This window comes from Balaenoptera musculus, chromosome 12, assembly GCF_009873245.2.
Source record: "Balaenoptera musculus isolate JJ_BM4_2016_0621 chromosome 12, mBalMus1.pri.v3, whole genome shotgun sequence".
Taxonomy (NCBI): Eukaryota; Metazoa; Chordata; class Mammalia; order Artiodactyla; family Balaenopteridae; genus Balaenoptera; species Balaenoptera musculus.
In genome coordinates, this window is record NC_045796.1 from 54927033 (window position 1) to 54950778 (window position 23746).

Here is a 23746-nt window from a genome sequence, read left to right on the forward strand (position 1 = left end):
TCAGAAATCATAATTAAAATTTATGATTTCTTAAATAGACTATGGAATAGAGATATTTATTACTGACAAAAAAACCTTTACAAGTATTTTTTGTTATTCATGTCAAGATGGTGCTCTGGACAGTCTACTAATTTCATACGACCTAGATGCACAGGTCTGCTTTAAGCTGAGTTAGTTTGCATCTGGTTAGTATTCTTGTCTGCAAAGACTAGGCAGCATATCTGACGTAATGAGTTTCCCCCACCTCTCTTATCTATTTTTTTACCTGCAAAGATACAAAAAGCCAATACAACCTTCTTAGTTTCATGAAATAGTCTGTTCAACCCAATTTGTATTTTGTTTCCCCTGTGAACAACTGTAGGCTTATAAACAACAAGCTTTACATAAAATCATAGGGAGGGAGAGAGAGAAGGATGTGACCAGAGGAAGAGCCCCTGAACCGTTCTCACACCCACCAAGAGGGCTAGTGAAAAGCAGTGCTCCTACTTTGTAGTTGAGTAGAGTGCAGCTTGGGGAGGTTAAGTAGCCTGGTTAGGGCCACTGGGCCAACCCTGAAACAAAGAAGTGGTGAATTGGTTACAACAGCGGTCCCCAACCTTTTTGGCACCAGGGACCGGTTTCCTGGAAGACAGTTTTTCCGGGGGTGGGCGTGCGGGCGGGGTGGGGGGATGATTCAGGTGGTAATGCGAGTGCTGGGGAGTGATGGGCAGCGGCAGATAAAGCTTTGCTCGCTCACCTGCCACTCACCTCCTGATGTGCGACCCGGTTCCTAACAGGCTGCGGACCGATATTTGTCCACGGCCCGGGGTTTGGGGACCCCTGCGTTACAAGGTCTTTGCCTTGCTTTGGCCCTTACGAATATCCATACGTGAGCGTAAACTTGTTTGGGGATATTCAACCCCTACTGCAGCCACTGACACACGCTGACCACTGTCATACGTGTTCTCATTTAATCTTCACAGCCCCCCAGTGAGGTTAAGTGTTGCATTTCCCCCGTTTCAGGTTGAGGAGTATGGGGGCCCGTCTCCAGGGCCCGTACTCTCACCAGCCCTTTAAATGGCCTCCATCCTCCCCCAGCATTTTCTCACCTGTAAAATGACTGTAAAAGGATTTTACTGGGTATGTATGTTTAGTCTTTTAAACAAAAATTTTCTTAATTATCAAGTTAATATACACACATAGATATCAAATAGTAAAAAAAAATATCTCAGTGAAAAGAACTGACCCCCTCCAACCTAATTGCTCCCTGAGAGCAATCACACTGGAACAATTTTTGTCCAAAATGATGAATAATGTGCTGTTATTTGATTTATCCTCTTAACCTTTATCTTCTAACCTAACTTAGCTCACTTTTAACTTCCCTTCCCCTTCTGCTCAGTATGATATTACTAGTTTTTATTCCTTTATTGTTTACCTTTGTAACATTAAATAGTACACTTAAACCTCCATTTCTTTTTTCTCTTTGAAACATTTTTTAAAGGTGAGGACATTAGCACCCCTACCCTTTGCATCTCTACCCTTACTTACTCTTTCCCCCTTCTACCTTCAAACTGTTGTCTCTTCTTTAACTTTCAATCAAGGTTGATAACATATACATTTCTGTTCCCTCTTTTTTTTTTCAAATTGTTTTTAGTGTGGTAAAATACACATAATATGCAAATTACCATCTTATCCATTTTAAAATTATGGTTCAGAGGTATTAAATATGTCTGTTCTCTTTGCAGTTAGGTCTTCCTTGCTTTGTCTGTGGGTTGTTTTGTAAAGTTTAAAACAAGTGAATAGTGTTGACATTATGCTTTATTCAGAACCCAATAGTGGGCTATGACTACCCCTTTCTTTGGGTTCCAGTGTCATGATTCCTGATCTCTTCAAAGCAGACTGTTTCTAATAAGTTCAAATGGATTCTCCTTTTGTCAAACACAAAAATAATACCACAGTTTACTTCATGCCTTGCCTCTCCTTTTTTTCCCCTAAAGTTTTTTGTTGCTTTGCTGTTAGGGCTGTCTTATTCACCAGATCCCCCGTATCTTAAAGCTGCTTTTTCTTTTGGGTGAATCCATTTCATTTCTCCTTAACGTCTGAGTGGTTATTTCACCTTTGAGCCATGCCTTTTCATACTGCTTTCTGTTTTTACGGGCATCTCCAGTGGCCTCTCTTTTTTCCTTATCCTTGCCTTTTTGGTCTCACATCCCCACGCTCTCAGGCCATCAATTCCGTGTCCCCTTTTTCTCAGACCTTCCTCACAGAGCTTCCCACCCTCCTACCTCACCCCGGACTGGTGATTATCTGGGTCTGTTGCACAGCTGCCATCCTGGAACCGCCTTCCCTGTTCCCCTGAGTTTATCCACCAAGCTCTGCAACCCTAAAGCTTTCTCTTTGGGGCAGAAAAGGGCTGCAGGACTCCCGCTGTTCCTTGGCTACTCACACCTGTTGCCATGCAGCTCAGGGCCCCGACCACCCATCTGAGGGGCCAGGAATTGATCTGAGAAACTCCTCATCCTCCCCATAATTGCGATAATCTGTACACTTCTTTGCTTGAGTCCCTCAGTGCTGGTGCTGAGTCCCTCTAAGGGAAATTAGGTACAAAGGCCAAACCTACCCTTCTTCAGAAAGCTTCAGTCCAAATTCAGTTTCTGCAATTTAAAACAATCTTATGACCTCAATGAAAAGAACCTTTTTTTTAATTTAAAAAAGTCTTATGATGTAAGTAGGTAAAGGCAGGAAAGGGGATGATAATCCTGTCTAGCAAAGAAGCCATTACATTTTTCCCCATCCCCATTCATCAAAAAATGTATAATCTAATTAAAATTCTAATCCCCTGTAAGGTTTTTAATTACTTGCTAAAGCAGTTGGCCAGATGGTTAAACATAATAAGAACACTTTGAAAGGAACGAAGAAAATGTCATCAAAGATAACAGAAAAAAGGGGGAAAAAATCTTACCACATTATATTGGAGAGTTTACAAAAGTGTCACTCCTTGTTAAAAAGTGCATTTCTGAAGCAGAGGGGGAAGTCACTCGACAAACTTGGTATCATGGTCCTGTACTTACTTGAAGATCAAACTTGAGGTCGCTTATTCATTCTCTGGAACATATGTGACCTTCACTCTGGATTTAAGAACAACAAATATGTCTGTTTACTTTTGCCTGTGAGGAGAGGCCCTCAGGCCCTCATGTAATCACAAGCACCTGAAATAGAAATAAGCTTAATAAGCATAGGGTTCTATCAAAGGGAATTTCTCTTACCTAACTTTTTACCACTTGGATAGCAGAGTTTGGATGGATTGTTATGTAAGATCGCCGTGGTCTGTGTAGAAAAAGGCTTCCTGAGGTTCTGTAACTCGGGACTTTAGGAAGACGGGAAAAGGCCTGGCAGGGCAGCCTGAGCCCATCCTCCGTGCAGGCCCCTGGCTGGTTTGCACCTGCAGGCAATGACCCTCAAGGACGCACAGTGGGTCTTAATCACCAGCTCCTTTTCTTCTCAACTAGGATCCAGCACGAGCCGCTGTCTGAACAGGTCTGCTGAGAAGAGACTCTTTTCCCAGATCCAAAGCCCTCCGTGGGTGTCCCCAGTGTTGTCACCCCCTGTGGTCTGGCGTGAGTGGAGGTATCCACTGTTTGGTTCAGGGCTCTTACCTCTAAGTCTGTCTTCTGCATTTGCTCAGAGCCCGTGTCTCTGAGTTTGAGTTTTTCTCTTACCCTCAGGATGGCTGCCTGGTGCTCCCGTTCTCTTTCCCACCTGAACACACCGAACGTGGTACACAGCTCAGAGTAAATTCTGCTCCGCTGGCTGTGCCTTTTCCAGGCCTTGCTATCTGTGGAAGGGATGTGTACGTCTTCTTGGCAGAATGGTTTTTGGGGTTTTTTTGGTTTTGCCACGTGGTATAATATGAAACATCCCCCAAGCAAAAGTAACTCGATGTAACTGTTTAACAATTTCACACCTGATAAGTCTGGATTGAAGTTCAGTCTAAGACATTTGTTTTACATCCTTTTAGAATAAACTGTGTTGATTGGCAGCCAGAGGCAATTGGAAGGTGTTGATAGCTAATAGCCCAAAATAATGCTAATTATCTCTTCTTGATTATAATAAATACCAAAGGATGTAGTTAACCACTTCTGTCTCCCAACTCTGAAAGCAGTTTTAATAGAAAAAAGGATAAAAATCAGTTTTCTGGAAAATTTATGGATATGGAATTATTTGCCCCTCCAGAATTTGGGATAAATGAAAAGTAAAGCATTATACAGAGGTCATAAACCTCACGGTAACGTCCTTGAGGGGCAAAAGTAATTTGAAAAAGCACTTGGCTAAAGATAAGCTCAATTTCTTCCTCTGTTTTCTCCTCACGTTCTCGTACTTAGGGATGGTATTGGGCCTTCTGGGCAAAGTTCTGAGGATGCATCAATGCATAAGATTAATGAAGAACTGGGCAAACTTGTAGAAAGAATTTACTAATGTTCAACTTGTGAAATGTAAGATAGTCCCCTTAAAGCAGAATTCTTTTTTTTTTGTTGTTGTTCATACTCCAAATTGGGTTTGGATTTATTAGCGGACAAAGAAATGATTTCTGGCAGCACAGTGATGACCTCTGAGTCTTTGCACTGAACCAGCAGGTGTCCTGCGGAGCGCGGAGAACACCGGGTGTTCACCAGGGTGAGTGAGCTCCTTCTCCGGGAGGTCTGCCTTTCTCCTGGCCGTGACGGTGGCCAGTTCCCGGGTAGCGCCAGGGGAACGTCATACTTGGCCCTTAGCGGTACAGGAGCCAGGTTCCCTGAGGCTGAGACGGCGAGTGGACTCTCTCTGCAACTCGGATTCCTGTCGAGGGGTCAGGCAGCCGGCTGGCTCCGGCGGCTTCCGGCGGCTACGAATCAGACGGTGTCCCCGTCACCTTCCAGTACATCTGCCGATGGAGAAAGAGCAGCAGGCGCTGCGGCGGGAGCTGGGGTGTGGGGGGTCTGGTGGGCCCTAATGCAGCCACGAAGGCGGAAAGGGCATCTCTTCTTCTCTGTGTGGAAAGAGCACATTGGCTGGCAGCCTCGCTGGGCCGTGAGGGCCTCCTGGTTTACCCCGGCCAAATCCGTTTCCGAGCGGGTCCCGCCCTGGTGGGAAAGGCGTTCATCCACAGCAGCTCCCCGGCTCTGTTTCCTTCACAGGTGTCCTGGTTGTCCTTGCTTTAGCCTCTGAGTACAAAGTAGAAATAATGACACGGATGCGGTGAGAATGAACTGCTCCAGAAAGTACAGTGTAGTTCCTGAGAAGTAAAATGATACAGAGGCAGAGACTATGTTTGGTTCGTTTTTATTTCCCCAACATTTAACCCAGCCTCTCAGCCTTGTAGTCACTTGGGGATTCTCTTTGCTGATTGGATGGAAACTTTGTAGCAGGGGACGGTACTGACAAACTTCACTGATGCTGACTTGAGGGGACGGTACTCCTGCCTGTGCTATAAGCACTGTCGAATCATCAATGATACGAAAGTGATTTCCCTCAGGGGACGTGATACAGAATATAGTGATAACAGTCACCTCTCATAGCGAGGTTTTACCGTAACCCGAGACCTGCATGCGCTTGAGGGACACGGGTGGCACCCCACTGCTAGGGCAGGGACTTGACCCATCAGAGATCCAGTGTGATGGCCATGTGATATTCCCAAGTCCTCAGGACCGGTTTTCTGAAGGCCCCGTGCAGAGTTTCGGAGGAGGGATTTTTCTCATGTACTCGGTAATTATCAAGGACCTAGCTATATGTGGGTGCTTCAGAGAGGCTGCAGGAGAGAAGAGGCACTGATGACTGCCCTCAAAATGCTTGTTCTCCAGTAAGGGAGAGATGCAAGTATTTGCTGTTCGGTGGAGAACAGAATCTCCCCACAGAAGGAATTAGGGAAGATTACAAATGAAGGAGGTGGGACTTGAACCGCACCTTGAGGAGTGGATAGGAATTTGGTGGGTAGAGAGGAGAATGGAGAAACCAGTCGATGGGAGAGAAAAGCAAGAGGAGAAGAGGAAAAAGATGGGCTGGATTTGGGGAGCAGTGAGTTTGCTAGAGCTTGGACCGGAAGGGAAGGAGGCCCCTGGGTGTCACCCCAGGACTGTGGATGACTCTTGCTTGACTATCTTTTTACCGTTACATCATAAGCACTACAGCTCTTCCTTTCCCAGGCAAATAGAGTGGGGACAGAATAAACTCTTTCACAGTTATCAGTGAAAAAAAAAATGTTGCCTGCCATATCAGTAGACAAAAGATGTTACAGCCACCCTGATGGTGAGCTGTAAAGGAGCTCAGGAGAGAAACAGGATGCCCGCCATCTAGCAGTCTGCCGCTGCCTCCACCCCCCGACCGTGCACCCTGAGGGGACTCAGGATGCGAAAGCACAGGATCCTGGCCCCAGATAGCTGAGTTGCGTAGCAAAGGGATGATTTCCGTGAGCCCAGACTCCTGCCTCTTCCCATACCCAGAAAAGCGCCGACTTCCTTAACTTGCGGTGTCTGGTTTCCTTTAAGTAACAGTAATCTTTTGACGCTCTGACTCCCTGGTCTTTGTTGGGAAAACTCCTACGTATCCTGGCTTCTCCCTTCCCTCTTTGGAGCCATCTCCCAGAGCGATCTATCTGAGCGGCTGTGTCCCGGCCTTAAGTCCTCAGTTTTGTCCGCCAAATAAAACATAATTCTCAACGTTTAGGGTGTGCGTTTTTTTTTTTTTCAGTCAACAACAGAGAAGCTGAAAGTTCTCACAAAGTTTCTCTAGGTCATTTCCAGTGGGATTGGGTCCTCTCTCCGTTCTCTCTCAATGGAAAAAGGCAGTGATCGGTGAGGTACTGAAGGGGGGCAGATAACATTTTGGCCCCGATGTAGACAGCACGCTCATTACCACAGAACGTCACCCCTGGTTTGATAGATGGGCTTAAAAACTACAAACCAATTACCCCCACTTCCCCAGCCCAAATGCGTCGGGCGTGTTTGTGTTATGTGTGTCGTACAGTTAGGCCTTAATGCTCCACGTAATGGATTTGGCATAATGCTCTTAGACATGCCATCTTGCTTGTTCTGAGGGTTTTAGCTGACTGCAAATACTCAGCCTAAGTTAATATTTCATGAGACCCAGTCGTAACTTGAGGCTAGAAATATGATGGAAGCCATGGCTATTGTTTTTTCTTAAAAAAAAAAAAAAAAGACAATTTTGCTGCACTCTTAGATTGAGAAACACAAACCCCTATTTGAGCACAAGTCCCATTTCCTTTATTTGCTGTTCCTATGAGTGACGATGAACTTTAACAAGTTTTCTAATGATTTAGGCCATTGCTCTCCTAAGGCCTTATTATTAACTCATTTTACTGACTTACATTTACAAAGGGATTATAACATCCTAGGCACAGATGTAAGAACTTAACAAGTGTTGAGCCATGTAATCCTCTTTATCACCATGTGAAGTAGTTGGTATTATTATGATTTCTATTTTACAGATAGAGAAACTGAGGCACAGAGAGGTGAAGTAACCTGCCCAAGGTCCCACAGATAGGTCACGTTGCCATTTGAGTAGACATGCGAATCTGAGGTTATGTTTGGTATGTTTGCTGTCACCTGTGTTAGAAAGGATAAAAAGAACGTGTCTGAGAGATTCTCCCTTGCTGTTCTCAGAGGCAGAATTGTGTTCTTGGACTATTTTAATCGAGGGTGATTTTCTACCATTTATGTCAGTAGTTGTCTCTCTGGAAACTCAGTATTTTAATTGACTGTAAACGTTGGAAAGTGAACAATTTCCATGTATATACAACAAACACACTAGCTCTGCCAAAGTCCAGCCCTGCATAATTGTGATCTTTTCATGTTGGAAGATGTGGCTGTGGGTCATGGCATCTCCCCAGATGTGTGGCAATGACTGTAGAGTTAGTAATCAAATGACACTTATTGTATGTAACTTGTTGCTTCCTCCCACCCCCCAAAAAAACCTCAGCCATAAAAAAGAATGAAATGTTGCCATTTGCAACAACATGGGTGGACTTGGAAGGTATTATGCTGCGTGAAATAAGTCAGATAAAGACAAATACTGTATGAGATCACTTATGTATGGAATCTAAAAAATACGACAAACTAGGGAATATAACAAAAAAAACACAACAGATTTATAGAGAACTAGTGGTTACCAGTGGGGAGAGGGAAGGGGGAGGAGCAAGATAGGGACAGGGGATCAAGAGGCACAAACTATTTGTATAAATAAGCTACGAGTATATATTGTACAGCACAGGAATATAGCTAATATTTTATAATAACTAAGTGGAATATAACCTTTAAAAATTGTGAATCACTATATTGTACACCTGTAACTTACATAATACTGTACATCAACTATACTTCGATAAAACTAACAAAAAGTTTTTTTAATGTTTATGTAATGATGTTATGTGAATCTTTAACTGGAAAACAGTGATAAATGTCATATATGCCAAAGAGACTTCTTAAGTGAAAATAATTTATATGTAAACGAATCATTTCTTGCTAAATATGATATTAATGCTCTCTCCTAACAATGGCCACGTTGATTCCGAAGCTGTCAATGGAAGGAACACACAGAGCCTCCCCCCGAGATGTGTACATATCAGGCCCCCAAAAGTCAATTTCCCAGGTGTCTTTATCCTGATCTCAAAATTCTATCAATAAAGTAAGCAATGTAGTATACTTTTTATCCAAATGAATAAAGGTGAAATGAAAAATATATATATCTTGGAAAAAATGACAGTGACATTTCCTATGTGCCCAGCACCATGCCAAGCACATTCCATTATTTTGTTTAATCCTCCCAACAACCCCATGAGGCAGGTCCTGTGAACATCTCCTTTCCACAGACAGGGAAACAGGCCTTGAGAGGTTTAGTGATGGAGGACAGGTCGCACAGCCAGGAAGCGGCACAGCAAGGATCTGAACCCTGGAAGTGAGCCTCTGGTCCTGACCACCGTTCACTGCCTCCCACACTCCAATCCGTGCGTGGGGCACATGGCCGCCGCCCCCCCGCCCCTCGCTGAACGCTCTCAGGGTTGCTGCACCCTCTGGTCTGCAGCTGACTCTGGCCAGGGATTAACAGCTGATCTTGATAAATTTCTTGTAGCCTTTCTGCTTTGTGTCTTCATAGGATCCTGCTACTGTCCTTTGCTGTACAGCAAGTACTTGAAGAGTCAGATTTCACCCATTGTTCCTCCATCATCAACCTCACCCCCAGCCTGAGTTCAGCGTTTGCTGGTTGATTGATTGCTAACTGACCCCGCCCTGCTGGAGGGCAGAGCAAGAATACGGCACAGGCATGGGTAGGGCCGAGGGAGACCCTGACAAAGTGGAGCCTGACACGGAACGTGGGAACTGTATGGAAGAGAGTTGGCTGTAATATTAGGCACCTTGAGAAGCCCATGTACCCATTTATAATACCTTTTACTCTTACTGTTGGATAATGTTTTTTTCTACATCAAGCATGGTGTCCATTACAGTAGATGCTCAATTAGCATTTGGTGAATGCATGAACGAATGAGGGATGGACAGAACGCATGAGTTATTTATTGTTTGGTTTCTTATCCGCTGCAATTTGGGATGTATTTCCTCCACCCGGCTCTTCCCTCCTGCATGCCTGGATTCTCCTTCTCACCACCTTCTCTCTGTCTCTCTCCCTCTATCAGTCCAGGGAGTGGCTGGACAGCTGGTGGCAAGAAATGTTCTTTTAGGTGGTGTTCCAGATGGTGTTAGGTTCTATAATTTTGGAGTAGAACCATTCTTTAGGGAAATTAGGATTTAAACCAGCCTTCAAGGGACTCAAATCACCACATATGATGTTACTGTAGGAGTGTGCATTCTGAGTTCTAAGCAGACCTTGGGGCAACCCATTGGGAGCTGCATATGTTTGAGAAGCTCATACCATCCAGGCATCTGCAGTGGCATTCCCCTCCAAATCTGTTCTCATGGACTAAGAATGGCTTCTTGACTTTCATGCCTTGCATTTGGTCCATAAGACATTTGGTCCACACCAAGGTCCTTGATATTTGGTCGTATTTGGTCCGGTCCAGAATGTCCATGGAGACATTTGGTCCATGCCAAAAGGCCCTTGATATTTGGTCTTATCCAAAATGATTTGGCATGCACAGCAATCAGAGAAGAAAAAGAAATAAAAGGGATCCAAATTGGAAAAAAAGAAGTAAAACTGTCACTGTTTGCAGATGACATGATACTATACATAGAAAATCCTAAAGATGCTACCAGAAAACTACTAGAGCTCATCAGTGAATTCAATAAAGTTGCAGGATACGAAATTAATATACAGAGGGACTTCCCTGGTGGTGCAGTGGTTAAGAATCTGCCTGCCAATGCAGGGGACTCGGGTTCGATCCCTGATCCGGGAAGATCCCACATGCCATGGAGCAACTAAGCCCATGCACCACCACTACTGAGCCTGCGCTCTAGAGCCCACGAGCCACAACTATTGAGCCTGTGTGCTGCAACTACTGAAGCCCACACACCTAGAGCCCGTGCTCCGCAACAAGAGAAGCCACTGCAATGAGAAGCCCATGCACCACAACAAAGAGTAGCCCCTCCTCGCTGCAACTAAAGAAAGCCCACACGCAGCAACGAAGACCCAATGCAGCCCAAAAAATAATAATAAAATATTTTTTAAAAATTTTAAAAACAACAAAATTAATACACAGAAATCTGTTGCATGTCTATACACTAACAAAGAAAGAACAGAAAGAGAAATTTAGAAAAGTCCCATATACCACTGCATCAAAAAGAATGAAATACCTAGGAACAAACTTACCTAAGGAGGCAAAAGACCTGTACTTTGAAAACTATAAGACACTGATGAAAGAAATCAAAGATGACACAAACAGATGGAAAGATACACCGTGTTCTTGGACTGGAAGAATCAATATTGTTAAATGACTATTCTCCCCAAGGCAATCTACAGATTCAGTGCAATCTCTATCAAAGCACCAATGGCATTTTTCACAGAACTAGAACAAAAAATTTTTAAATTTGTATGGAAACACAAAAGACCTCAAATAGCCAAAGTAATCTTGAGAAAGAAAAACGGAGCTGGAGGAATCAGGCTCCCGGACTTCAGACTATACTATTACAAAGCTATGGTAATCAGAACAGTATGGTAGTGGCACAAAAACAGAAATATAGATCAATGGAACAGGATAGAAATCCCAGAAATAAACCATGCACCTATGGTCAATTAATCTATGACAAAGGAGGGAAGACTATACAATGGAGAAAAGACAGTCTCTTCAATAATTGGTGCTGGGAAAACTGGACAGCTACATGTAAAAGAATGAAATTCAAACCTTCTCTAACACCATGCACAAAAATAAACTCAAAATGGATTAAAGACCTAAATGTAAGACCGGATATTATAAAACTCCTAGAGGAGAACATAGGTAGGACACACTTTGTCATAAATCACAGCAATATATTTTTGGATCAGTCACCTAGAGTAATAGAAATAACAAAAATAAACAAATGGGACCTAATTAAATTTTAAAGCTTTTGCACAGCAAAGGAAACCATAAAAAAACCCAAAAGACAACCCTACAGAATGGGAGAAAATATTTGCAAATGGTGCAACCAACAAGGGATTAATCTCCAAAATATACAAAGAGCTCATGCAGCTCAATTAAAAAAAAAAAATCCAATCAAAAAAAGGGCAGAAGATTTACATAGACACTTCTCCAAAGAAGGCATACAGATGGCCAAAAGGCATATGACAAGATGCTCAATGTTGCTAATTATTACAGAAATGCAAATCAAAACTAGGAGGTATCATTTCACACCAGTCAGAATAGCCATCATCAAAAAGTCTACAAATAATAAATACTGGAGAGGGTGTGGAGAAAAGGGAACCCTCCTACAGTGTTGGTGGAAATGTAAATTGTTGCAGCCAGTATGGAAAACAGTATGGAGGTTCCTTAAACTAAAAATAGAGCTACCATATGATTCTGCAATCCCACTCCTGGGCATATACCCAGAGAAAACCATATTTCAAAAAGATACATGGGGGCTTCCCTGGTGGCGCAGTGGTTGAGAGTCCGCCTGCCGGTGCGGGGGACACGGGTTCGAGCTCTGGTCTGAGAAGATCCCACATGCAGCGGAGCAACTAGGCCCGTGAGCCACAACTACTGAGCCTGCGCGTCTGGAGCCTGTGCTCCACAACAAGAGAGGCCGCGATAGTGAGAGGCCCGCGCACCGCGATGAAGAGTGGCCCCCGCTTGCCACAACTAGAGAAAGCCCTCGCGCAGAAACGAAGACCCAACACAGCCATAAATTAAAAAAAAAAAAATTTAATTAATTAATAAAATTAAAAAAAAAAATTGGGTTGGCCAAAATGTGCCTTTGGTTTAAAAAAAAAAAAAAAAAAAAGATACATGCACCCCAATGTTCACTGCAGCACTGTTTACAGCAGCCAAGACATGGAAGCCACCTAAATGTCCATCGACAGAGGAATGAATAAAGAAGATGTGGTACATATATACAATGGAATATTAGCCACAAAAAAGAATGAAATAACGCCATTTGCAGCAACATGGAGGGACCTAGAGATTATCATACTAAGTGAAGTATGCCAGAGAAACACAAATATCATGTGATATCACATATGTGGAATCTAAAAAAATAATACAAACAAACTTATTTTCAAAAGAGAAACAGACTCACAGACTTTGAAAACAAACTTATGGTCACCAGAGGGGAAAGGTCGGGGTGGGGGGGGGAGGGATAAATTAGGAGTTTGGGATTAACATACACACTGCACAGGGAACGCTACTCAATATTCTGTAATAACCTCTCTGGGAAAAGAATCTGAAAAAGAGTGGAGGGCTTCCCTGGTGGTGCAGTGGTTAAGAATCTGCCTGCCAATGCAGGGGACATGGGTTCGAGCCCTGGCCTGGGAAGATCCCACATGCCGCGGAGCAGCTGGGCCCATGAGCCACAATTGCTGAGCCTGGGCGTCTGGAGCCTGTGCTCCGCAACGGGAGAGGCCGCGATAGAGAGAGGCCCGCACACCGCGATGAAGAGTGGCCCCCGCCTGCCACAACTAGAGAAAGCCCTCGCACAGAAACAAAGACCCAACACAGCCAAAAATAAATAAATAAATAAATTAATTAATTAAAAAAAAAAAGAGTGGATATACGTATATGTATAAACTGAGTCACTTTGCTGTACACCTGAAACTAACACAACATTGTAAACCAACTGTATTGCAATATAAAATAAAAATTAAGTTAAAAAAATAAGTATTTAGGGAAACTGCATTCCTGGTGCCAGCTATAGATGCCCAGAGAGTTTTATTTTCCAGTTGGAGTTTGCCATTGATCTATCAGGCCAGCATCAGGGCAGGCTGTCCGTTAAATGGTTCTTCTTTCTGTGTCTCTGACAGATGTGTCGCCCCTACACCAGCGAGCCTCTGCGAAGATGAACCCAATAGAGGAAGGGATGGAAGACGACGACGAGGTCTTTGAACCCGTGTCCTCGAATACGCTTAAAGTTCGTCGCTGGCCTTGATCCCAAGAGAGGATTCACGTTACCAAGAGGGAAACTGTCTGGAAGAGATTCTGAAAAATACCAGCACTTTTTCACAGCTTTTCAATTGTTCTGCTTTAATATTGATACTCCCAGCCTGGGAGAGTCTGAGGGCAGGAAAGGGAGGGAGATTCAAAACATGGGAAGGTTATCTTCTCTTTTTACTGGTCAGCTTTCTGTTCCACTGAGCCTTCTGACTAAACCGAGTGCTATTTTTGAGAGATATATTTTCACAGTGTTTTCTAGATATGTTATCATTTAACTTAAAAAAATCTTAGCGCTTTGTCATTGCAAATGCCTTCACTTATCTTTCCGAGCTGTTCCTTTTCGTCAGAGACAGTTTTTTCTCTGCCGTGGCAACGGGGCTGTCCGTTTGATAGTTTTAACAAACAATGTAAGTTCGAAATTGAGGCTGAGGTAACATTAAAAAGCAGGGAATCTCAGACTTCGCTCAGTTGATTTTTTGGCTGGAAAATTTTAAAGAAAGGTGTGATGCGATGCATGTATATTTTTCTCTCAGGCCAGACACGTCATTCTACTAGACTGCCTTCCTTTTGTGGGCATTGTGTGGATAGCTTGATAATGAACAAAGCTCGTCAGACTTTGCTCACATGACCCTTATATTATGCTGTTTGGAAGCTGGGCTGAACCCGAAAGCTGGAAACGTAACAGTGGAAGCGGTTCTGAGCCCGGGGTCGGCCTTCGGCTAAACCAGCCCAGCTGTGATGTGGCGCCGTCTCGCCCCACACTCTGCTGTGGGAAGCACGTTCCTTGGGGCGGGAGGACTGGAGAGTCAAGTGGCCAAACAAGTGTCGCAGAATGACGAGGCTGACAGAGCCGCTGCACTCGTCAGCTGCTATTCTGACATTCAGATGGTTCCTCCAGGGCCATAGATGTCTCCTTACTGTGTGTGCCAGGTACCAGGTGCCAGAGATGCAAACAAGGACACAGCTGTGTGCGGGCAGCTGGTCCACCACAAGCTCTGCCATGATCGCCCAGCCTAGATAGTGCTGTGAGGGCCTGCATTCCAGACATGGTGGTATTTGGGCAATTCGAAGTTTGCTTAAACCATCCAGCGGGTCAGTGTGACTGTGGCCCTCCACCAGGCCACCTAGCTGGGGGAAGCCCCCAATGGGCCGTGCTCCATCATGCCCCACTACCTTTATTTTGTGTCATCCACTGGAACCAACTTTGAGTCAGTCCCATTACGTTAAATAGCTAAGAAAAGTTCCAAGTGAAATTATTTTCAGGTGAGCTGAGCCACAAGCATCTTTTGCCAAGAGGTGATTTCTGTGAGAGAAGATATAAAAATAAGCTACTCCAGGGTCACCTCCTTTTCCTAAGCTCATTTTTTAAAGCCAGTTATTTTAGTAATTTCACTTGAGTCAAATTTACATGCTTGATCACTCACTGAGAAAATTTCCACAGACTGGGTATCCAGCTCCTAACGTATTCATCAAATGTTGGCTTATTAACCTCACGGTAGAAAGGCTGATTTCACTTTCCTACTATAGTGGTCTCTTCTGTTTGCTAAATTAGAAATTTATTTGGGGAAATGAAACAAAGGTGAATGACTTTGCCTTGGCTTTAAGACTGTAAAGATATCATAGGTTGAACTCTTTCTTTCAATGCCCGAATCAAGTATATAAGGTAATGGTGTTAATACTGCTTTCCTTTAACTATTGGAGTGAAGCTATGTAAGGCCATTGAGTTTACACATGCATAAGACCTAATTTACAAAATCACTCTATAATTAGATATTACATCCTCCTCTGAGTAGAAAGTAATTTTAGATACTGCTAAAGCCATGTTTTTAACGTTCTGTGAATCCACAGAACCTTGAGATTTTCTTACCCTGACCCATCTTCAGGTTTGTCTCACTTTGTCAACCTCAGACAAGAGAGGGTGTCATCTCTAATGATCAGCCTGGATGTGTTTGGAGGTTATTTTCTATAGTGCTGGGAACAAACATGTTTAAAAGCACACTGCTAAAATTAGGTGATATGAAGTCATTTACTGGTTTTATTAAAATGTGTGTGCACATCAGTGCTATTGATAAGGAAGATTGTAATTTCAAGATGAGGAATCTTCAAAGAGCCATTTAGCTTGAATGGGAAACACGAAACTATTTTTAAATACATCCCTCTAAGGACAACAGTTAGTCTCAGAGAAAAGGAGCTGAAGACATTGAATAGTCTTCCCACTAGACTTGACAGCAAAGAAGCAGATAAGAAAACATAAAAGATCTCCTATGGATAATTTTTATAAATTTATGTATACAAATGACCAAGTGTATCTTTGTATAACGCATAGATAAAAAACATGTTTGCTGCCAAAGCCACCAATGAGATGCTTCCTGTGTTCTTTGGCCTTCACTTAGCTGTGTGACCAAGGTCCAGAAAATGGTCTGCAAAAATTATTCTATATATTAGCCCAAATCTACTACGTTTAAATGTAACATCAAGTCCGTTGGATGAAGCTGGACTGTAACGTTTATACCAGAATGTATGTCAGTTATGATATTGTGCAAGCCCTCATAAATATTATATTTATAAATTAATAGCACAAACCCTGTGATGTTTCTAGATCTTAAATTAGTAATAATGGGTGCTACATAATTATTTTTCACTTACCATCCTTAGCTTCCTGGGATCTTTTCCATTTCTCCCTATGGTCCATTTCACTTTAATCATTTTGTACCTTTGTGCTTTGCTGGAACACTATGCTGTGCCCACTGGGAGATGCCACCTTCTTCGTGTCTGGTTCTCCTTCCATATGCCTGAAGCTTTTCTGATTCTGTAACTTGGAGCTGCTGATTCCCGCCTCCCAGGTCCTATCGTGGCCCCAAAAGCAGAGTCACTTGGATGCTGGAAAAAATATTTAGGGAAAGTTGTGTAACCTACATACTCTGCCCTGTCTCCAGTGTACCCAGGTGATGACCTTGCCCGCCAGTGAAGATTTCATGCTAGTGCATGGTTGCTCCTGGCCGAGCTCTTGGGAAGGCTGGTCAGTCCCAACCCTTGGGGCTTGGTGCAGACTCTGAGGTACAGCTCCAAGGATTCACTGTTGTTATTATTTTTAAAATCCATTTTCTTGGTCATTTCTAAAGCTGCTCTGGAGAAACCGTTGACCCTACCATGTTTCCCCTCCCTTCCCTCTTTCCAACCCTGGTTTCCCAACCTGTTTTTCTAATTATCCCCAACTACAGTGATTAGAAATTCCCACCCACTCAATTCAAATTCCCAAGGATATGAAGGGAGAGGACACTGTGCAGGGAACTCGAGGTTGCCATGCACTCGGGACACATCTTCTCACACATGGTAGCCATGCTCTGATCATCACAGGACCCCAAGTACCTTGTATGTAACAACATACTGTAAGGGAAATTTAAGAAACCCGCTTTAAGTACTATTTACAGATTTTACCGATATACTTGCAATCTAGTTTTAAAGTACACAAGGATTTTGTGAATGCTTTTTACAGACACATTATTTATAGGGATCGCATTCTTTCTGCTTTTAGGTGCCATTTACACTGATACCATTTTACGTTATAATAAATTTACATTTCGACTGAATGGAGCCTTACAGTTTAAAATATCTTCATATATTGTCATTTGATCAAATAAATTTCTTACTTGGAATATGTGCGTATTTTTAATTTCATTTCTCTTACATGTAGCTGATTTGCTCTAACGCCATGCCCAAAGGTTCAAGAACCTTCAGAGGTTCTGGGAATTTCTCTGGTTTAGGTAATCTGAGGAGACCTGCAGAGGGCATGCTCTCCTGAGTTAGTTCCACTTAGTTTCAAAAGCCTGCCATCTTGCTGCCTTTGGCCGTGAAAAGAAAGGGCCACGAGGCAGTGGGCGGTGTTGCCTGGATGCAGGGATTGAGAAGCCTCCAGAGTTTCACTGTGAGGATAGATTTCAATTTTTTTAATCCACTGTATCTGAACATTCTCTTCTAGTTTTATGAGATTCAACAACACAAGGGGTCACATAGAGGAACCACAACACCTCCCCTGGGTCTATTCTATTCACGGAGAAATGCTTCTCTCCTCCCATCACCCGTGCTCGGTGTTGGAAAGGGAGCTGGGCAGCCCATCTCTTGGCCCTTGATAGTAGGTCCTTGGCACCTACTAAACTTGCCCCGATCAGCCCCAAGACTAGACCCAACTAGAAGTGGCATCTTACATGCCGAGCAAAGTAATTAATTCTTTCTCAATAAGCCATGTCACCAATATGTAAAAAATTTTCTGCTAAGGTGTATGTGTGATGAATACATATGAATGAACACACTACATCAATATTTCCTTGCTGCAGCAACATGGATGGACCTAGAGATTATCATACTAAGTGAAGTAAGTCAGACTGGGAAAGACAAATGTATGATATAACTTATACGTGGAATCTCAGATATGATACAAAGGAACTTACAAAAAAGAAACAGACTCACAGAAAACAAACTTATGGTTAGCAAAAGGGAAAGGGAATGGGGGAGGGATAAATTAGGAGTTTGAGATTAGCAGATATACACTATTATATATAAAACAGATGAACAACAAGGTCCTACTGTAAAAAAAAAAAAAAAAAAATTCCTTGCTATATACTAGGGGCAGACATATCCCCACTGACCATCAAGCTCTCCCAGCCTCCTTCATTATCCTGTCATGAGAGAATTCACGGCTTCCTGGCATGCAGCGAAGCTTTCTGCTTTTCTGCCCCATTTGCCTGGTCCAGCTGCTCGGTACAGGCAGGATTCCACACCGCGGGACCAGCCCCGGGCCCGCTCCTGGGGACGAAGCCTTGTGGCTGGGGATTTCACCCTCTGACTTCTTGCATGACAGACCAGCAGAAGCAAACGTGGTTTGAATGAAGCTAAACTACCTCACAGCTGAGTAAATGAGGTCCCACAACCAAAACCCAGCTCACAGAGGAAGGGAGCCTTCAGAGGAAAATGATTAGCGCCATTTACCTCTTGATATTTATCTGCAAATGATGAAAACTTGAGAGCTGCTCCCATTCGCTGGTGGATACATATAATTAGGCCATTTGTGCAGACAACGGACTGAGGTGAAACCCGGAGTCCCCTTCAGAAAGCTCAGACCAGGGGCCGAGCCTCAGGCCCTAGCCTCCCATGGGGGCCATGACGCATGGAAAACAGAACAAACTCATTTCTCTTTAAAGGGTTTCTGTTATCATGAAGGCCTCGCTAACCTTTTTCATTGTGCTTCCCACTATTTTTGTTTTCATCTGACCTCTTTTAACTCTTCTCCTTATTAGTATTGATACATTTTGCTATAAGAATAATTACAATATAATGTGATGAGTAATAATAGCTGTCTCGAGTGCCTACTATTTACAAAAGACTGTTTATAGGCATTTAAAATACATGACTTAGGGGACTTCCCTGGTGGTCCAGTGGTTAAGACTGCACTTCCAAGGCAGGTGGTGTGGGTTCAATCCCTGGTTGGGGAACTAAGATCCCATGTGCTGTGCAGCCAAAAAAAAAAAAGAGAGAGAGAGAGAATACACGATTTAGTATTTTCACAAAAATCCTGGAAGGTGGTTAAGACAGTCGAACTGAAGCTCAAAAAGATTGATTTTGCCTAAACAAACCAGCTAGTAAAAGGGGGGGATTCCATCCCAGGTCTCTCAGCCTGTGGACCTGCTCACTGCTGCTTTTTCCATCCTCTTAGATAGGAAGCCTGCATCCTCCAGTACAAATCTTGTTCTCAGCTTCTCACCTTAGGTTATCAACGAGTTTCCATGCTGAAATAAAAAAATATAATGCTTTAAATTTTTTGAGCAACAAAAAATTTGTACTTTTTAGGGAGAGGCTTTTTTAGAAAAAAAGAAAAGCTAGGAGCTTCCCTAGTGGCACAGTGGTTGAGAGTCTGCCTGCCAATGCAGGGGACACGGGTTCGAGCCCTGGTCTGGGAAGATCCCACATGCCGCGGAGCAACTAGGCCCGTGAGCCACAACTACTGAGCCTGCGCGTCTGGAGCCTGTGCTCCGCAACAAGAGAGGCCGCAATAGTGAGAGGCTTGCGCACCGCGATGAAGAGTGGCCCCCACTTGCCGTAACTAGAGAAAACCCTCGCACAGAAACGAAGACCCAACACAGCCAAGAATAAATAAATTAATTAATTAATTTTTTAAAAAAAGAAAAGCTAAAATTTATACTGACCTTTAAATAATCTATCAGCTCATGTGAAAGGGTGGGGTCCTAGTTACACTTTGCCCCAAACAGGTTTCTCATCTCTGCTGTCCACCTCGACCTCCCTCTTAGCTCAAAGCACCGACCTGGAAAAGGAGGCAGAGTCTTTATCCTTGGACATGACTTTGAGGTCAGATCTACCTAGTTCTGAACACCAGCTCTGACCATGTGATCTTCGGCAAGTAGTTACACCTTTTTAAGCTGCTGTGTCCTTGTGTGTATTCTAGAACCTTCCCAAACATGTAGTTGGCATGAAGTACATATTCATTCTCATCCCCTTTTCTCTTTTTTTCCTTTGGTTGCCACGTTGAATCCTTAAGGCTTCTGGAATCTTGGCAACCACAGTCCTTGTAAAGAGCCAGAGGGTCGGTACCAGCAGGACCTGAGGGGCAGGCCGGGCAGGAGGTCAGTCACCAAGACCCCTCCTGCTCACGGCAGAAATGTCTGTAGGCCCGGGGGCCCAGGCTGTAGTCTCTCTGGACCTGTCGGACTGAAGCAGAGAGGCGCCCATCCTGTCTCCCACACGTGGCCCCAGGAAGCATTAGGCAGGGAAAGGAGACTGCAGGCGCCTCTCGGGGGACATGGCTATGGGTGGAAAACACTAGCATTAGGCTAAATGAGGCTCTCCAGGAGGTAAAGAGAACATCTTCAGCTGTGGTTGTTTTGAACCAATATCTTTGTTGATCTCCCACGGGGACCACGCGAGAGCGAAGAGCAGGTGGGATGGATACGCGTGGAGCACATGATGAGTACGTCTTGACAATAGAAGGACGGAGAGAAGTCCATCTAGACCCCAGGGAGTAAGGGGGAGGGGAGCTCTCAATCACTCAGGAGACATGTATTCCGGTCGCGGTTTGATTGTTATAGAATGCTAGGACCCTGGGCAGCTCACATCTCCCGATGGGGCCTCAATTCTATCTGTAAAAGGAGGTCCGAGCAGGTGAGGGATCTTCCAGTTCTGGTGCCCGTAATTGCCAGGGTGCGGACTTCTTAAGCGCTGACATGGCGTCTCTCTGCTCCACGTGAGCCTCGTGGCCCAAGTGGGTCAGGCTTTTTTTTTTTTTTTTTTTCTTGAGGATGATTTGGGGGGTTAAGCAAAGTCTCACCTGCTGTCTTCCTATCCAGGGCGCTCCCATCCTTGGGCTGTCCTTCGCGAATGCCGCGTCGGTTGGAAGCTGTGATAGCATTATCATGAGCAACACCCACAGCTTTCATCACCAAGCAGTCAGTGTTTCCTTGTGTATCATTTAAAGGTTTCTCAAAAGTTGTCCTTAACGCAGTCAGCTTGCTGACAAACCCCTTCGAGCCCTTCCAGAATGGTGTGGATGGAGGTCTCCTTTGGAGGGGACAGAATTGTAGAACTTTAGAGCAAATAGAGTATGTAAATTTCAGCTAGTCCAGAAGTTCTCAAACTTGAGCAGCATCAGAATCACCTGGGTATTTAAGGAAAAACCCAGCCCGCTGGGCCCCGCCCCAGAGTTTGATTCAGTACAGTTGGGGTAGAGCCCGAAAGCTGCACTTCTAATAAGTTCCCAGATAATGTTGATGCTGCCATTAAGGGGACCACACTTTGAAGTCCCCTTAACTAGTCCAACCCCCTTATTAGCAGATGAGGAGGGTATGGCTGGGAAAGTTGAACCCAAGAAAAATGAGAACCCAAGTATCCTCATTCATAGTCCGACGGTTTTCAGTTAAAAAAGCAACTATTTTTGTGTGTGGTTTTTTGGTTTGGTTTTGGTTTTGGTTTTGGTTTTGGTTTGGCTCTAGGCCAATAGTTCCCAAACTTTTAATAAAAGAGTCCCTTAGGGAACCACTTAAAATCTGGCTCCAGTAACTCAGCACACCTAGAATGGTGAGTCTTAACTCTGGCTGCGCATTGGAGTCACAGATTCTGAAGTAATTTATCTGGGCATCAGGATTCTTAAAAGCTTCCCAGATGATTCCAATGGGTAGTAAATTTGAGACGCTCTGGGCTGGAGGAAGGTCAGAAACCTTCACTAGTCTAGGCATCCCAGGTGATTTGGCTGTAGCTGCAGGCTGGTCTGGACTTTGCAGGCGAAGACTTTCTTGGTCTTGCTTCCTGCTTTAGGAAACAAAAAACGACAATAGTGTTAGTTTGGGATTTGAAGAGTGAATAGCAGAAGCAGGCAATAGAGATGGAAATGGTTAGACCAAAGCAAATGTAGGCAGTCTTGGTGTGTGATTTTTTTCTGTGAATACCAATATTTATTTTTGGAACATTTATTCTTTTTTTATTAAGATATAATTAACCTATAACATTATATTGATTTCAAGTGTACAACATAATGCTTTGATATTTGTATATACTATGAAATGATCATCAAAATATGTCAGGTTAACATCCGTCACCACACACAGTTACAAATTTTTTTTTCTTGTGATGAGAACTTTTAAGATCTACTTTCTTAGCAACTTTCAAATGTGTAAAACAGTATTATTAACTAGAGTCACCATGCTGTCCATTACATCCCCAGGGCCTACTTATTCTGTAACTGGAAGCTTGTACCTTTTGACCACTGTTGGTGTGTGATTGTGATCCTTTCAACTCCCTTACTCACTTTGGCTCCCTGTAGCTTCCTGAGAAGAGTCAGAAAGAAGCTTACTGCCTGGTTTTGGTGTTTGGGAGAAAAGAATAATTAGAATCAGAATTCTGAAGTGTCTTTTCTAGCTCCAAGCCTGGTTGTGTGACCTGAGCAGTTAATGTCATCTCCCTGAGCCCAATTGTATATTCCTTTGTAATATAGGTATAGTATTATCTGCCTTAAAGATTTACCTTAGAAGGGTTCTGTGAGAACCAAATTTCAAAGCCCTTGTAAACTATAAAACACTATAAAAGTGAAAGCTATTATTATATTAACCAGTGACACATAAATGGAAGCTTAAGGTGAAAGAAATATCTCTTCACTAAATTATACCTGGGAACTCTCTTGGAACTTGTATCTAATTAGTCCTTGCTTCTAGGTGCACATGTTCAGATCCCAAATCTAGAACACCTGGGTATGATAGTGTGAGTATTTTAAGAAGATTCTTAGATAACAGGAGCGTAGAGTCTTATTAAGATGTCTAAGTGAGAAGAACGCCACCAAAGTTTTATGTAATAAAATGCCAAACAAAAATTTTAAAAGTCTTGTATTATAGCTTAAAAGGTAGATGAGAATTTATAGGGTAGTGATGCAATATAAGCATTTAATGCTATATAGGTGTTTATATTTTTGAAGTTTCTTATTACAAGAAAACCTAGAAATACTCGGATAAAATACTTTGAGACTCTCAATATCCCTTCAGCATCATGAACTTCACATTGACAGCCTCTGTCTTCTGCGTAAGAGCCTATAAAGCCATTACTTATAATTACACATTTTTCTAGGGAGAAAATTTTCTAGATAAGTTTATCATTCATGTTTAGAAATTCACATATGTGGTAGCTATGAGGTGATGTAAAATTGAGAGTGAGCAAAGAGTGCCCTCTGGTGGTATCATGCATAACTGAAATGTATCATACTTGGTCTTTAATCACAGAATTATTAAACTACAGTTCTACAGTTTCTTAAAAGTCAGACTTTCACCTTAACCATAAAGAATTTTTACACCTCCAAAGGCCCACTGTACAATGGACTATATTAGAATATGATTTTTAATTGTGTTAATATTATTTAGGTTATCTTTTACAGAAGCCCTAAAGAAAATTCTAGTTGGGACAGTGTTCCAGTAAGAAATACTTTTCAGGGACTTCCCTGGTGGTCCAGTGGATAAGCCTCTGCGCTCCCAATGCAGGGGGTCCGGGTTCGATGCCTGGTTGGGGAAGTAGATCGGGTATGCATCCTGCAACTAAGAGTCCTCATGCCGCAACTAAGACCCGGCACAGTCTAAATAAATAAATAAATCTTTAAAAAAGAAATAATTTTTAATTAAAAAGCAGCACTGTAGGTTAACATGGCACCTCCAAATGGAATGTCTT

General features: G+C 43.2%; 1 protein-coding gene across 3 annotated transcripts in view; it reads left to right on the plus strand.

Moving 5' to 3' along the window:
- Positions 1 to 17193, plus strand: part of BVES (blood vessel epicardial substance) — a 41511-nt gene extending 24318 nt beyond the window's left edge. For all 3 annotated transcript variants that reach the window (XM_036872128.1, XM_036872130.1, XM_036872129.1), the window contains one exon: positions 13408 to 17193. In XM_036872128.1, coding sequence (XP_036728023.1) covers positions 13408 to 13532 — 125 coding nt within the window. In that variant the 3' untranslated portion in view covers positions 13533 to 17193. The remainder of the gene's footprint in view (positions 1 to 13407) is intronic.
- Positions 17194 to 23746: the final 6553 nt, after the last annotated feature.